Source organism: Microtus ochrogaster, chromosome 10, assembly GCF_000317375.1.
Source record: "Microtus ochrogaster isolate Prairie Vole_2 chromosome 10, MicOch1.0, whole genome shotgun sequence".
In the NCBI taxonomy this organism is placed as follows: Eukaryota; Metazoa; Chordata; class Mammalia; order Rodentia; family Cricetidae; genus Microtus; species Microtus ochrogaster.
Window position 1 is genome coordinate 80373489 of NC_022016.1, and position 12858 is coordinate 80386346.

General features: G+C 52.7%; 1 protein-coding gene across 4 annotated transcripts in view; it reads left to right on the forward strand.

Moving 5' to 3' along the window:
• The first annotated feature begins 10337 nt into the window (after positions 1 to 10337).
• The window catches only part of Kcnab2 (potassium voltage-gated channel subfamily A regulatory beta subunit 2), a 49756-nt gene continuing 47235 nt past the window's right edge, over positions 10338 to 12858 (forward strand). For 2 of the 4 annotated variants that reach the window (XM_026781833.1, XM_013348588.2), the window contains exons 1-2: positions 10338 to 10466; positions 11519 to 11560. In XM_026781833.1, coding sequence (XP_026637634.1) covers positions 10390 to 10466; positions 11519 to 11560 — 119 coding nt within the window. In that variant the 5' untranslated portion in view covers positions 10338 to 10389. The remainder of the gene's footprint in view (positions 10467 to 11518; positions 11561 to 12858) is intronic. The other 2 variants (XM_026781834.1, XM_026781835.1) reach the window with 1 other exon arrangement.

Here is a 12858-nt window from a genome sequence, read left to right on the forward strand (position 1 = left end):
AGACCAAACAAGAGTCTCTCCTGATCACGGGGCCATCCCGAGAGTGTAATTGATGTACCCAGTGTCATTCCGCTGGAGAAAATACATATTCCCTCACCAACAGGCAGAGAGAGAGAGAGAGAGAGAGAGAGAGAGAGAGAGAGAGAGAGAGAGAGAGAGAAAGCCATCAAACTAGGGAGGCAAGGCAGTGTGGGCAGTGTGGCCAGGCTGAGGGCAGAAAGGGATGATCTTCCAGAACTCAAGCCTTTGCCAGGGGGTACATGTGACCTGAGCAGGTTCAGTGCCATGCAAAGAAGGCAACCATATCCAGGAAGGAGCTGCTGCTGGCAGCTCTCCAAGAAACACAGCAGGTCATGGGCCAGAGCTCTCCCTGCACTAAGCACAGGCTGGTCTCGGGTCCTGTGAGACTCACAGCACACAAACCTCCCCAGGTAGCATAGTCCCATTTATCTTCTCGATCCACTGACAGTGGGAGGTTGGGTGTCCTACCCAAAGCCACATGCTCCTGCTATGCAGGGGTCCTGGTGGCCGACCATGGCAGTGCGTGTCCAGTGACCCCTCGAGGCCGAGTGCCTTGACATACATACCAAGGTGTCTCGGGGCACGTGTATGCCAGGCAGTACCCCATGGCAACAGCAAGTGTTCAAAGACAAGTCTCCTTCAGCCATGGCTAGAATTAGGACGTTGTCACTCTGCTCCCCTCCTTAGCCACAGCAAGTCAGCCTGTGCTAGAGGGAAGGATGAGGGATAGCTGCCACTGACAGCCGAGTCACACAAAGGAGCCAGGCTCCGAGAGATGGAAGGGGTTTGAATCCATGACTCAACCTTTCCCTTCCTCCTGTGCCTCCTCAAGTGCCAGCCCAGCCAGCCAGGACATCGGAGTAACCAGGAAAGAATCTGTTATACCTTTGTCTCTCTGACCTCAACTCTACCCAGACATGGCTTCTCCCGTGGCTTCTTGCCTTAAGCTGGCCATTCGCTCCCCTGTATTTCTGTCTACACAAGTAGCCCTGGCCAACTCTCAGTGGCCATAGATACTGTCATTAATCTCCCTGAGACTAAGGGGTCAGAACAGGGCCCCTCAACAGTTCTTTGTCATCTACACTGACCCCCAGCATAATGTGATCATTTGAGGTCCTGTAGCCCGGGCTCTATTCTATATACAAGGAAACTGAGACACTGAGTCAAAGTCCCTCCCCTTGGTCAACTGTGACCCAGGGACTTTTACGCCCTCCATCGCATCACACACATGCTGCAGATCCAACTTGCCCAAAAAAACTGCCAAACCCACGTCCTCCAGCCAATCCCAAGCTTGCCCCAGGACCCAGAGCAATGAACCACAGACCTTCAGTGAGACCACTGAGGCTTGCTGGCATCGAGGCCCCGGCATCCATTTTCACATTTTCCTTCATTTGAACACAGCTTCCGGCCCTGCACTCAGAATACAGATGGCAACATAGTTGGCCTTTCTTGAGAAAGGTCCCTCCTGAGAAGCTGCAGAGGATCCAGATCCTCGGTTACTCTCCCGCGGCTCCTGACTGGTGATGGAGGGGAGAATGAGCCGCAGTGAATGCTGCCTACAGCCAGCTTTGCCCACAGTGGGCAGAGCGACTGCTTCCTGCTGGGATGGGTGAGAAAGAGGAAGTCTGCTACGAAGATTTGGCAGTTAAGCAACGTCAGACAAATCACAAAACTCAGGGGTGGTCAGCAAGACAAGCAACTGGAACGCTGGGCAAAAGAGAAAAACAGAAACTTCCCAGGGTCGGGCCAAAGGTGTAGCTCAGTGGTAGAGAGAGAGAGAGAGAGAGAATCCCACCGCTGGGAAACAGACAGGAAGGAGGCCCTAGGGACTTACTGACTAGCCAGTCTAGGCAATTAGTGAGCTTCAAGTTCAGTGAGAGGATTGTGTGAAAAACTAAGCTGAGGCCTGTGAAGACAGCTCAGTGGGCAGAGAACTACTATGACCCACAAGGATCTGAGTTTAATTTCCTACGTAAACAGCCAGGCATGCCTGCCAGTGCTTGTAACCGCAACACTGGAGTGGGGATAGGTAGACCCCAAGAGCTTGACAACCAGACACTCTAGGTAAGACAGCAAGCTCCCGGCTTATCGAGAAACCCTGTCTCAAGGTTAAGTGGCAGAACAAAATACCAGATGTCCTGATTCAGCCTCCACAGGAACACGTACCACACACGCACACACAGCACACTCACACACACACACACACACACACACACACAGTGGAGAGTGACAGAACAAGACATCAGATGTCCTGCTTCAGCCTCCACGGGAACACGTGCCACACACAGCACATACACAACACACACGCATACACACACGCGCCCCCCCCACACACACACTTACACTGAGAATTGTGATGAGGTGTTTCTAGGTTCGAAGAAACCAGAAAGAAACTGCTGATGCCATATGAGGTCCCTGATTGGATCCTGGATTTCTGAAAATCTGAACAAGAACTTAGGGACCCACAGGCGTTTGGGCAGAGGCTGCCTGTCGGGTGCTGATGCGTTGTTCTCTTTGACTCCTCTTGATTCTGAGACTGTGGAACACGGTGACGGGGGGGGGGGGGATGAGTGCTGAAGCCCCTGTGGGTGACATTCAGGCCGGAGCTTCAGATGGCCTTGATGGTCCTGCGAGTCACACGCACAGGAGGGGAGCGGAAGGAGGGCACACGTGCAAGTGTGGCCGTGTAGACCCTTGCTGAGTAGAACGAAGACTTGGGTGTTTGTTGTTATTTTTTAAACTTTTCTGAAGTTTGAAAGTTATCAAAACAGCGGAGAGAAGAAAGGTGGCGAGTGGCTTGAACAGTGCCTCCTGACCCTTCTTGGCCGTCCGCCACCAACCCCACCTACTGCGCACAGTGTTTGTAAAGCTAGGGGTTGGTTGTCTGTTTACCTCCTGGCCGCACAGCATCTATATCCCTGCTTCTATAAGGGCATTTGGTCAGGCCATGGCAAAGCCCCTAGCTTCAGATTCCTCAAATGTGAGTCAGAAAGTTACTCAAGGGCACACACAGATAGGGGTGTGGCTAAAAGTGCATAAACCCAGACGGGAACCAGACTTTGACCTTCAGCCTGGATCGCAAACCCAGATCCCTTCCCAAACCTGCTATGTTATCCATGACCTTCCTCAGCCTGACCTCCAAACTGTGGGGGATGTCAGGAGCCTGGGGTGCTGTCCCAGCTCTGCCTGTCCTCCAACTGTGGGGGAATGTCAGGAGCCTGGGGTGCTGTCCCAGCTCTGCCTGTCCTCCAGATTGTGTGGGGGAAGGAGTCAGGGATTCAGGGGCACCCAATCTGGCTCCAACTTATCCTCCAAACTATAGAGGGCATCAGGAGCCTGGGGGTATCCAGCACAGGTTTGCCTGGAGAGGTTTGTGAGGTGCTTGGGGACCACTCAGTTCTGCCTACCTTCTTCCTCGGTGTGGTACCTGCCAGAATACTGCACCAGCCTACGATTCCCAGCATCCCCTAGAATGTCGGCTCTATCGGGATTGGCCACTCAGCAGGTGCACTTTTTCCTGATTGGACAGCGACAGCTGCTCTGCAGGCAAGACTTGCATCCTGAATGTACAGAGGTGGCTTTGAGAAATTCCATCAAACCCACTCCTTTCCAGAAATGTGGCAGAGGTTCTGGGCTGGGGTTGTTGTTATTGTTGTTTTGTTGTTGTTTGGTTGGTTTCGTTTGGTTTTTCCAGACAGGGTTTCTTTGTAGCTTTGGAGCCTGCCCTGGAACTAGCTCTTGTAGACCAGTTTGGCCTCCAACTCACAGGGATTCACCTGCCTCTGCCTCTGCCTCCCCAAAAGCGGGATTAAAGGTGTGCACCACCACCGGGTGGCTTTTTTTTTTAAAGGTAAATTTCTTATGCATGTCAGACCACTTCAGAGTAAGGTCAGTGCTCCCCTGTGGCTGTGGGCCTGGGGTGTGTTAGGGGTCAACTGGCTACTCACTCAGAGTGAGCTTGGAGTCCCGTCGAGGTGGACCGCCAGGACCCCTCCCCAGCGGCAGCAGTTAGTCCCACACCTGCAGGTTCTATGAGCGCCCCCCACTGGACAAAGCAGGCATTGCACTCCAGGAAAGGCTTGCTAATCCTTAGGCAGTGTGGTATTCTCAGTAACACGGCTGCCCTGTCCCCACCCTCTCCTGCTGTTTCCCCAGCAGGCTGAGTCAGTCTTTTATTCACTCAGTAGCAGTTGGGTGCCTACCAAGTGCCGGGCACTGCAGGAACACCGGGCACCCCTTTGCCCCAGCCTTCATAGAACCGGCAGAGCTTTTGTGGAAAGAGAAACAAGGGTGAGCCATAGGCGTGTCGGTAGTCACAGATTCTAGGATTAAAGATCCCACAGGACGGGACTAAGCAAGAAATGAACTTAGGGAGAAGATTGGCAGCTTAAGGTATGCAGGGCGAGCAGGGATAGTGGGGCACTCGGTAGACCTCTGGAGTCAAAGGTCAGGTTCAGGTGGAAGAGGACTACAGGCATCCTGAGGGGTGGCTCTGCTAGGCTCAGGGACCTGGCGAGAGCCTGCATTGCTGTGTAGAATGGGGGCCACTTCCTGATATCAGAGAGGCTCTGAGAACAGGCCCGGGGGTCTCCCCGGCGCTGGCAGGCAGCACAGAGGTCTTGACTGTATGTGGCTTTTGCTCTGAGTAGAATGGAAGCTGCAGGAGGTGTGAGCACAGTAGTGGATAATCCAGGCTGTGTCCCGAGAGAAGCCCTCTGGCTCCCTGTGGAATCTTGTGCTGATGGGCTGGGATAGTCTCAGGTGACCACTTAGGGAGCTGATGAGAAGCCCGGGTGTGGAGAGGCATTGGACAAAGAGTGGGTGACCCAGCTGGTTCCCTGGCCATGCAAAACACAGGACCACCATGGGGCTGGTCAAGCACTCAGAACTGACACATGAGCCTGAAACAGGTGTGTCGCCTCCTCGTGGAGATGCCAGGAGATCTTGGCAGATGCATAAAGGAGACCACAGACAGGGATGCAGGGTGGAGACAAAGATCTGGTCCCCGGGACAGTAACAGGGTTCAGAGAAGCAAAAGGATTCAAGGCTGGAACCTGAGCAGCCCGAGAATCGGAGGTTGGCAGGATCCGTGTGGGCAGCCTAGAGACAGGGACAGATGACGGAGAAGAACTCACAAGCATGGGGTCCTACAACCAAGGGGAATGGGGGCCGCATTGCTGTGGCCCAACATAACGCAGTGTCCAACTTAGCAAGAGTGACTTCCTCAGAGATACAAGGACCAAGTGGAGTCTGTCCAGGAGAACTGCCCTGGAGCAGAGAGCCTCCTCAAGAATGTTCCTGAGGGCTGAACACTCTCTCTTATTGAGGAGAAAACTCTGCTTTGATATTCTTTTCTGGAAGGATGGAATTTGTGTCAGGCTAGAAATGTGGCCTAGTTGGTACAATGTTCGTGCGGCATGCACAGGGCGTGAGTTTGACCCAGCACAGTATACTAGCGGGTGTGATGGCACACACCTGTAATCCCAACATTGGGAAGTAGAAGCAGGAGGATCAGAAATTCAAAGCCAGCCTGGGCTACATGAGATTCTGAAGCTAATCAGTCATGGTCAATCCTTCCAGGAGCCATGGGAGGGAAGGCAGATGCCCTGAGTGCTGAGGCTGCTGGTCGGTCTGAAGGACCTTGCTCCTGGTGGCCCTGTTTCAGAGAGGAAGTTGCAGGGTCAGAGCTGAGAGGACCCATTGGAAAAGAGCTAGGGAGTCGTTCCTTAAAGAGTCCAAGCAGGAGCCTGCCGCACGCACAGCGGCCCCCGTCTGCGCTCTATGCGCTAGAACCCAGTTCGTGAGCTTCGGGCAAGGGGCTGGAGGTTGAGAATACACACGCAGAGACAGACTGACACACAGACCTTCCAACACTGGTACCAAAAAGCCCCTCTTTAATAGTACCATGGAGGCTTAAATACCCTGCAGCCAATGGCCAACAGGTGAAAATCCCATCCTCTGATCCTCTAAGCTAGGCACAGCTTCTAGTAACTTCAGTTAGAAGGTTCTAGGAGGGAAGAGCAGCTGAAGGCCAGGACTCATTAGTCCCGACATCTCCCCTCTAAATTTTTTATAAAACAGAAGACCCTCCTGTCTTAAGTCATCTCAAAAGAGTAAACCCTTACCCGTCTTTGGGAGGCCCCTTCCCTGTCTTAGGCGGGCCCTCTTCTGTAGAAGTTGCCCATCTACGGAGGAGTCTTCATTGTTGGTGCAGTATTTGCAACCAAACCTTACTGACCAACAGGCTTAGAAGGACTTGCTAAGTGACCATATGCTGCATTCTCATGGGTTTTCTGATCTTACACAGAATTCAGAGATGAATGCCCATGGCAACAGACATTAAGATTGCCAGCAATAGGGTCCCCAGTTACCACTGGACCCAGCCTCCCATTTGGGCTATGGTATTCCACCAACCCTTTGGCTAAAACTGGGCACAGGGGTATCAACAATCTGGAGTGCTAATTGTAACATTCCAAGGGCTATTCAAGTAACCATGGAGTTGTTTCACCACGTGAGAGGCATTAGCAATATTAACAGATGTCACACAAATGGAATGATAAAGGTGTGAACAAGACACTTGTTGTACTAGCCATAAGTCCACCTGCTCCTACAATAGGGCAGTCTCTTGATTTAAATTCGGAAGTCCAGATTTAATGTGGACGCTCAGGGCATTCTGAGTCTGGAGAGCATTGTTGACTTGTCTCACCTGTTTATCCAGGTGACCGACACCAACGATGTTTGTGCCATTGTCAGTCCTGCAGCCATGGCTGCAGCAGCAGACACCGCGATGACAGCAACCACTGCAGCTGTCTCTCCCGAATCTCCTTTCTCTCGATGCAGGGTCATCTCAGTCTGCTTAGTCTTTTTGGTAATTGGCAGTGGTATGATGGCTGGTACCTGAACCAACAAGGCAGCCCTGGAGTGGTCATCCCGGCAGCCGCTCAGGCCACAGTTTCTGAAAGAACAACCAAGAATATCTTTTCCCCTAAAGGTGCTATTCCATACTACAAAAAGGAAAAGAAAAAAGAAAGAAAACTAAAACACGGGATTTAATAGTGCCTGGGCTCTCAGAGAAATATTCCAAAAAAGAAAGATAGGAACTACACTCACTTGTATAGGATTCCTTTAAAGTAATATTTCTTGTTCCAAAAAATGTAACAAAGCATAAAGCATAATGTAACAAAGCATAAATGTAACAAAGGAAAAGGTCTGATTAATAGAAGCCTGTTCTATCGCCATATTGCTTAAAGCCGTTCCAGCAGTATAGTTTGAGGAATAGAAAGATGAAATCAAAGAACTAGTTTGGCTCACTGATCAATACAAGGGGGTTCCTTACCAGCCTTCACACAGTGCTTTCCGCTTGACTGGGACTCACCAGGAGGCTCATCAAGAGAACGACAGAGGTGTCATTCTCAGGCTCATCACAGGAGCCTTTCCCATCATTTTCCACAGCCCGAACATATCGCTCTGGTACCCAAATGGGCTTTTCCGTTCCTGGAGGAAAAACACAAACAGCTCCTCTCACCCTAGCCAACAGGAGCATGGGCTTCTTCCATGTCCTGTAAGAAGGTCTTTCCATCTTCCCTATCCCAAGGACTGAGAACTTTGGGAATCAACACTAATTGTGTTATCCGCCAGCCTTGAGGAATTACCACCACCCCCTGTTGGACAGATGTCATAACCTTCATCTCCTCTTTATAGTCTGCATCTACTATCCCAGGATGTATTTGGATCCCCTTTAAAAGGGTACTGCTTCTGCCTAATATAAATCCCATGGTACCCAATGGTAAAGGCCCATATACTCCTGTAGGGAGTGCTTGCCTCTAAGCTAGGCACAGCTTCTAGTAACTTCAATTAGAAGGCTCTAGACAGGGAAGAGCAGCTGAAGGCCAGGACTCAATTAGTCCCAACAGGAGCCTAGAGCCTGTGTCAGCAAACTTCGGTAACAGGAGAGAGAATGTTCTAGACTTTCCTGGCTATGGTCTCTGTCGGTACTACTCAACCCTCCACCCAGGCAGCACTGTCCTTCAGCAGATGTCTATGAGCTGACTCAATGAAACTTTATTCACTAGAATTGGCAGCAGGCTAGATTTGGCGCTCTGACTCCAGCTGTAGGAACTAACCTCTAGCCCAGTGGCTTCCTAAACGGAGGTCCCCTGGACCAGAGCATCAGCGATACCCACAAACACTGAAAATGCCAGTCTTGTCCCCATCCACCTCAGAAACTCCCATTTATCCCATCCCTGGAGCCCTCCCTCCCAGCCCAGACAGCGGGTCCTTGTAGAATTCTGTACATGAACCATCCCTGAGGTTTCCATGAAGGTCAGGGCTAGGAAGGTGTGTGGAGGGGGGCCCGTCCTCTGTCAGCCTGTGAGGACCCCTGCCTCCCATCCTCCCCCATGGCCTGTAGTCCGGCTCTTTTATTTACTCTTCCCTCATGGATGGGCCCCGGTGACCATTCCCAGCAGGCCTGTGCCTCCTGACCCTTAGCCCAACTCTGCACCGTGGTGGTGGCGCGCACAAACACACACAGGTGATTGGTGGGAAGAGTGGACGCTGATGGGCTTCGGGGGGCTCAGGATCCCTTCATCTTGGGAGCTTTTGCATAATGAGCCAGGAGACCTCAGTATCAGCCACACCCCGGCTACCTCAAAACTAAGGTCTGAAGTGAGCTTGTGTTCTGTTTCATCGTTCCAAATGAGGTTTTATAAAAATCCTCAGGGTCCCTCATCAGCCTCCTCACTCATGACAGCTCCATGCTGCTTCTGGTGTCTGTGCTGCTTCCAACAGACATGCACGCACATCCCCTAACTCAGAGAAGACTTCATGAGTACCTCCAACAGGCCACGTTGGCCAGGCTTAAATAGTGTTTACAAGTGGTTTTGATTCTAAAGGAAAGGAAACATTGGGCAAACAAAAACGAAATGGGCTATTTAGCTAAGTGTCGCCCGCCAATTTCAGGGGTCACTGTCATTCCCAAATATCGCTTTGCCTGCGGCAGTGGGGCCCTGTGAGTTTGAATCAAGGACCTTCATCTGGGCCCTTGGGAGGCCAGGGGCATGGCAGTTACCAAGACCTTCGGGAACTTCCACATAGATAAGATGGACAACCAGACCCGCATGCAGACAGATTGCTGAAACTGCCTGGCATCTGGGAGGGCACCCCTGAAGGTGGCAGCTGGGTGAAGGAGCTCTCAACATGAAGAGGGCTGTGGGGGGCCTGAGTGTGGTCTCTCAGCAGAAGGAAGAGGTGGCCCACGTGTGTGAGCACAGGCACGGCACAGCCTAGCAGCAACAGCATGGAAGGGAGGCACTTGACAAGGTGCCCTTTGAAATGATGCCCTGTGGCCAGGGGAGCCCGGGGAGCAGAGCTGAGAGGGATCCAGGAGCAGCTGGGAGCTGACCAGGGCTTTAGGTGAATGACTGGTGACTTCGCTCAAGGGTGGAAGTGGGAGACTCATGGACCAACGGAAGGACGAACGGACGGAAGGAGGATCTTGGCAATCATCCCCTTCTGCTGTGACAAACGACCACAAATTTAGTGGCTTCAAACAACGTGTGTCTTACATCAGGGTGCTGGAGGATCTGGTGCTCAGACAACGTGTGTCTTACATCAGGGTGCTGGAGGGTCTGGCGCCCAGGAGGGCGTAGCTAAGTGCAGCTTAGGGCTCATCAGGTGCTGGCCAGAGCCAGGATTCATGGGAAGGCCCAACTGGTGAAGAACCAGCTTCCGAGCTCACAGGGTCATCTGAGAAGTCACCTCTTGGTGGTCCTTTGAGCCGAGGCCTCAGCCTCTGCCACAGGAACCTCTACCACATGGCACCTTGCTTCATTAAGGCTGGCGGAGGAGCCATCTAGTAGCGCAGCAATGGGCAACAACCCATGCCATCCAGTGACAACCCATCTCCTCAGCCACGTTGTCCTGGTCAAGATCAAGTCACTGGGTCCAGCTGTGCCCAAGGGGAGGACCCTGCACAAGGAGGGGAAATCCTAGGATCCAGGGGTCATTGGGGGCATAAACAAATTTCCTAAGTATTAGGGCGGCACAGGAAGCTGCTGTGGGGTGGATTCGGGAGCCAGAGAGGCATAAAGTTCAGTTCCCGGGAGGTGAGGACAGGAGAGGGGACAGAGAAGCCACAGACCCTTGTGCCTCATGTGAGCAGTGGGGTTGGGTCCTGATGGAGGGACAGGATCCTCCACAGCAAGCCCATTTGAATCGGGGGGGGCAGTCTGTCTGAGGCAGCGTGAGTAGCTCGTATAGCCCAAGCCTGCTCAGTCTCTCTAACCATCACCTTTTGTCTTTTCATTTTCTTTCAGAATTTCCCATCTGTGAAAAGGCAAGCTGGTCTGGATAAGTGAGGCCGGCCCCATGTATCCGGAATCAACCACGGGGTCCCCGGCTCGTCTCTCTCTGCGGCAGACAGGCTCCCCTGGGATGATCTACAGGTAACTCACCCATCCAGGCCTCCTCCTAGTTCTTCCTCTGAGGAGGAGTCTCTGAGGCAGACGCTCCCCTGGGGAAAGGATAAGGATTCAAGTGGGCCTCACAGAGTTGAGGTAGGCAGGTCCCCAGAAAAAGAATGGAAGCTTTTGAAGCCTATATAGAGACTTTCTGGGTGGCACTGAACCAAAATAGATTTGTTTCTGGTCCCTGACCCTTGGAAACCTTATCTGAGGCTACCTGGGCGACTTCATAGTGCCTGGAGCAGCCGCCTTGCTTCCGTTTCTCCTGCAGTGCACATCACTGCACAGTGGACCCTAGTATCCCACCCGGCTCTTTAGGACCTCGGGCATTTAAGGGGGCTGTTCTCAAGGAGCTCACAGGCATTTAGGGGACGGCACCTGCCCGTCTTAGAAAGGCCAGCTACAGCCGGAACTCCTATAGTATAATCTTGACCTCCTTGTGTGAGCCAGCCTTTCTGAACCTCAGGCCTCCTGTAGAGGGCGCTGGTGAGAACCGCTGGCTACAGACCCAACATAGAGCCTGTATCACTGCCCTGAAAGACCATGACTGGATAGGACCCCAACAGCCGAAATATTCTGGGAATTCGGACCTTTCTAGATAACGGCTGGAGCCTGAGCCCTTGCAAGTATCTGCGAAAACCAGTGTCTGCCCTGGAGAGGGCCCTAGAGTCTCAGGCCATCCTGTAAGGGTGTGTTTTGGAGCAATTCTAAATCAGATTGTAAAGCATGGTCTAAAGCTTATCAAAACCCAGGCGCCCACTCAGAGTCTGCTGTGGACCCATCCACGACCAGATCAAGCTGCAGACCTCTGCCTCGCTGGCCACTGGGTGGCGCTGCTGCAGAGCATTTGGTTCCCGGCTTGTACATCTGACAGAGCTGGTCAGCTAGCCTGGATGGAGCCAGGGGTGAATGCGTGGCGGGTGTGGGCTGCGGGATATCGGTGATGATGCTGAGCTTGCACCTGCCTGTGGTTGATGCCAACTGCGTACTATCGTCTCTCCTTTCTCCCCGCTTTCCTCCACTGCTATCCGAAGTACGCGTTATGGGAGTCCCAAAAGGCAGCTCCAGTTTTACAGGTAATCTCCTCCTCCCTCTCCTCCTCTCAACCCTGAAGGCCAAAGGCAAAAGTGTGCTGGGAAGGGCTGTGCCCATCCCAAGCAGGGCAAGATGCAGGTTGGCACTGCCTCTAATGGCAGATTCCACCTGTGTGTCTCAGTGCTAACCACGGAGCCTGTGCGGTACCCTGGTGAGAGCATGCGGTCAGGTTAATTGCGTGTGTTCATCGACTGAAGTCTGCTTTGATTTGACCAAATGGACTTGAGATGTATGTTCGTCTCTCGGTCACATGCACCATTAGGACTTCACTTGCCACTTAGGCACCGCGCTCAGCGGTCGAACACTTGCCCGGTGTGTACAAGGCTGTGGGTTTCAGCCTCAGCATGCAAGGCATGAAAAGAAAAAGGACATTTTTCAGTGTATGGGCCACTTCCTATGGCCGTGGGTCTGTGCTTCCCCTACTGGAGGGAAGGATCCATCTGTCCTTCCTGCCACCTGCCGATTTGGGTTTGGATGGGCTAATAGATAACCTGTGGCACCTTTAGCTGCTTCGAAGGCTTGTAACCTCCGTTAGGGGGTATGTGGTGCGATTTGGATAAAGGTTGGGGTCACTGTATCTCTTGGTAACGCTTCCCTGATGGAGAACTGGAAGCCAGGATGTGGTATCAAGACGCCCAGGCTCCTCTCAGGCCAGTCTGCCCCTCCCCCTAGACCGCCTCACCCTTACCTACAAAGCCAAGAACACACCCAGAAAACATTCCCTTCCGGGAAGCAAGGGTGCAAAGCTGCAGAAACCTCCAGGCAGTTGGCTCGGCTGCCTTGGGGCTGTGTCAGGGAGCTGGACACCTTGGCAGTGGGGCTTTTCCTGCCAGCGTATCTAAACCTGTGAGGTTAAAGGTCACTGTCCCGATCTGGGGAGCACATCCCAGAGGCAGTACTGTGGGGTGTTGGGATGCACCAGAAATCTAGACTACGTGTGCAGGGTCAGCGCTGGTTCCTCACGTCTTCGTTTCCTTCCCATGGCCTCGGGATCGTGACCACGCCTGGGTTCATGGGCTAATTCCTTACAGGGAACTCTGGGAGATGAGACTCTGGTTTGACTGAAATGTTGACTGGGTAAAACTTGGCCTGAGCTTGAGCCTAGAGACACTTGTATGACGTCTGCGTGGCGTATGAGGAGCGTATGGCATTTGTTCTCGAAGGAGCTGAGTAATAAAAACCAAGCTTGTACCTTAACCCCATCCTCAAGAGAGCCTGCCCACCTCTGCCTGGTGAGAGGGGGCACAGAGAAACGGTCTGAGAAGGAGCCCCAGTAAAG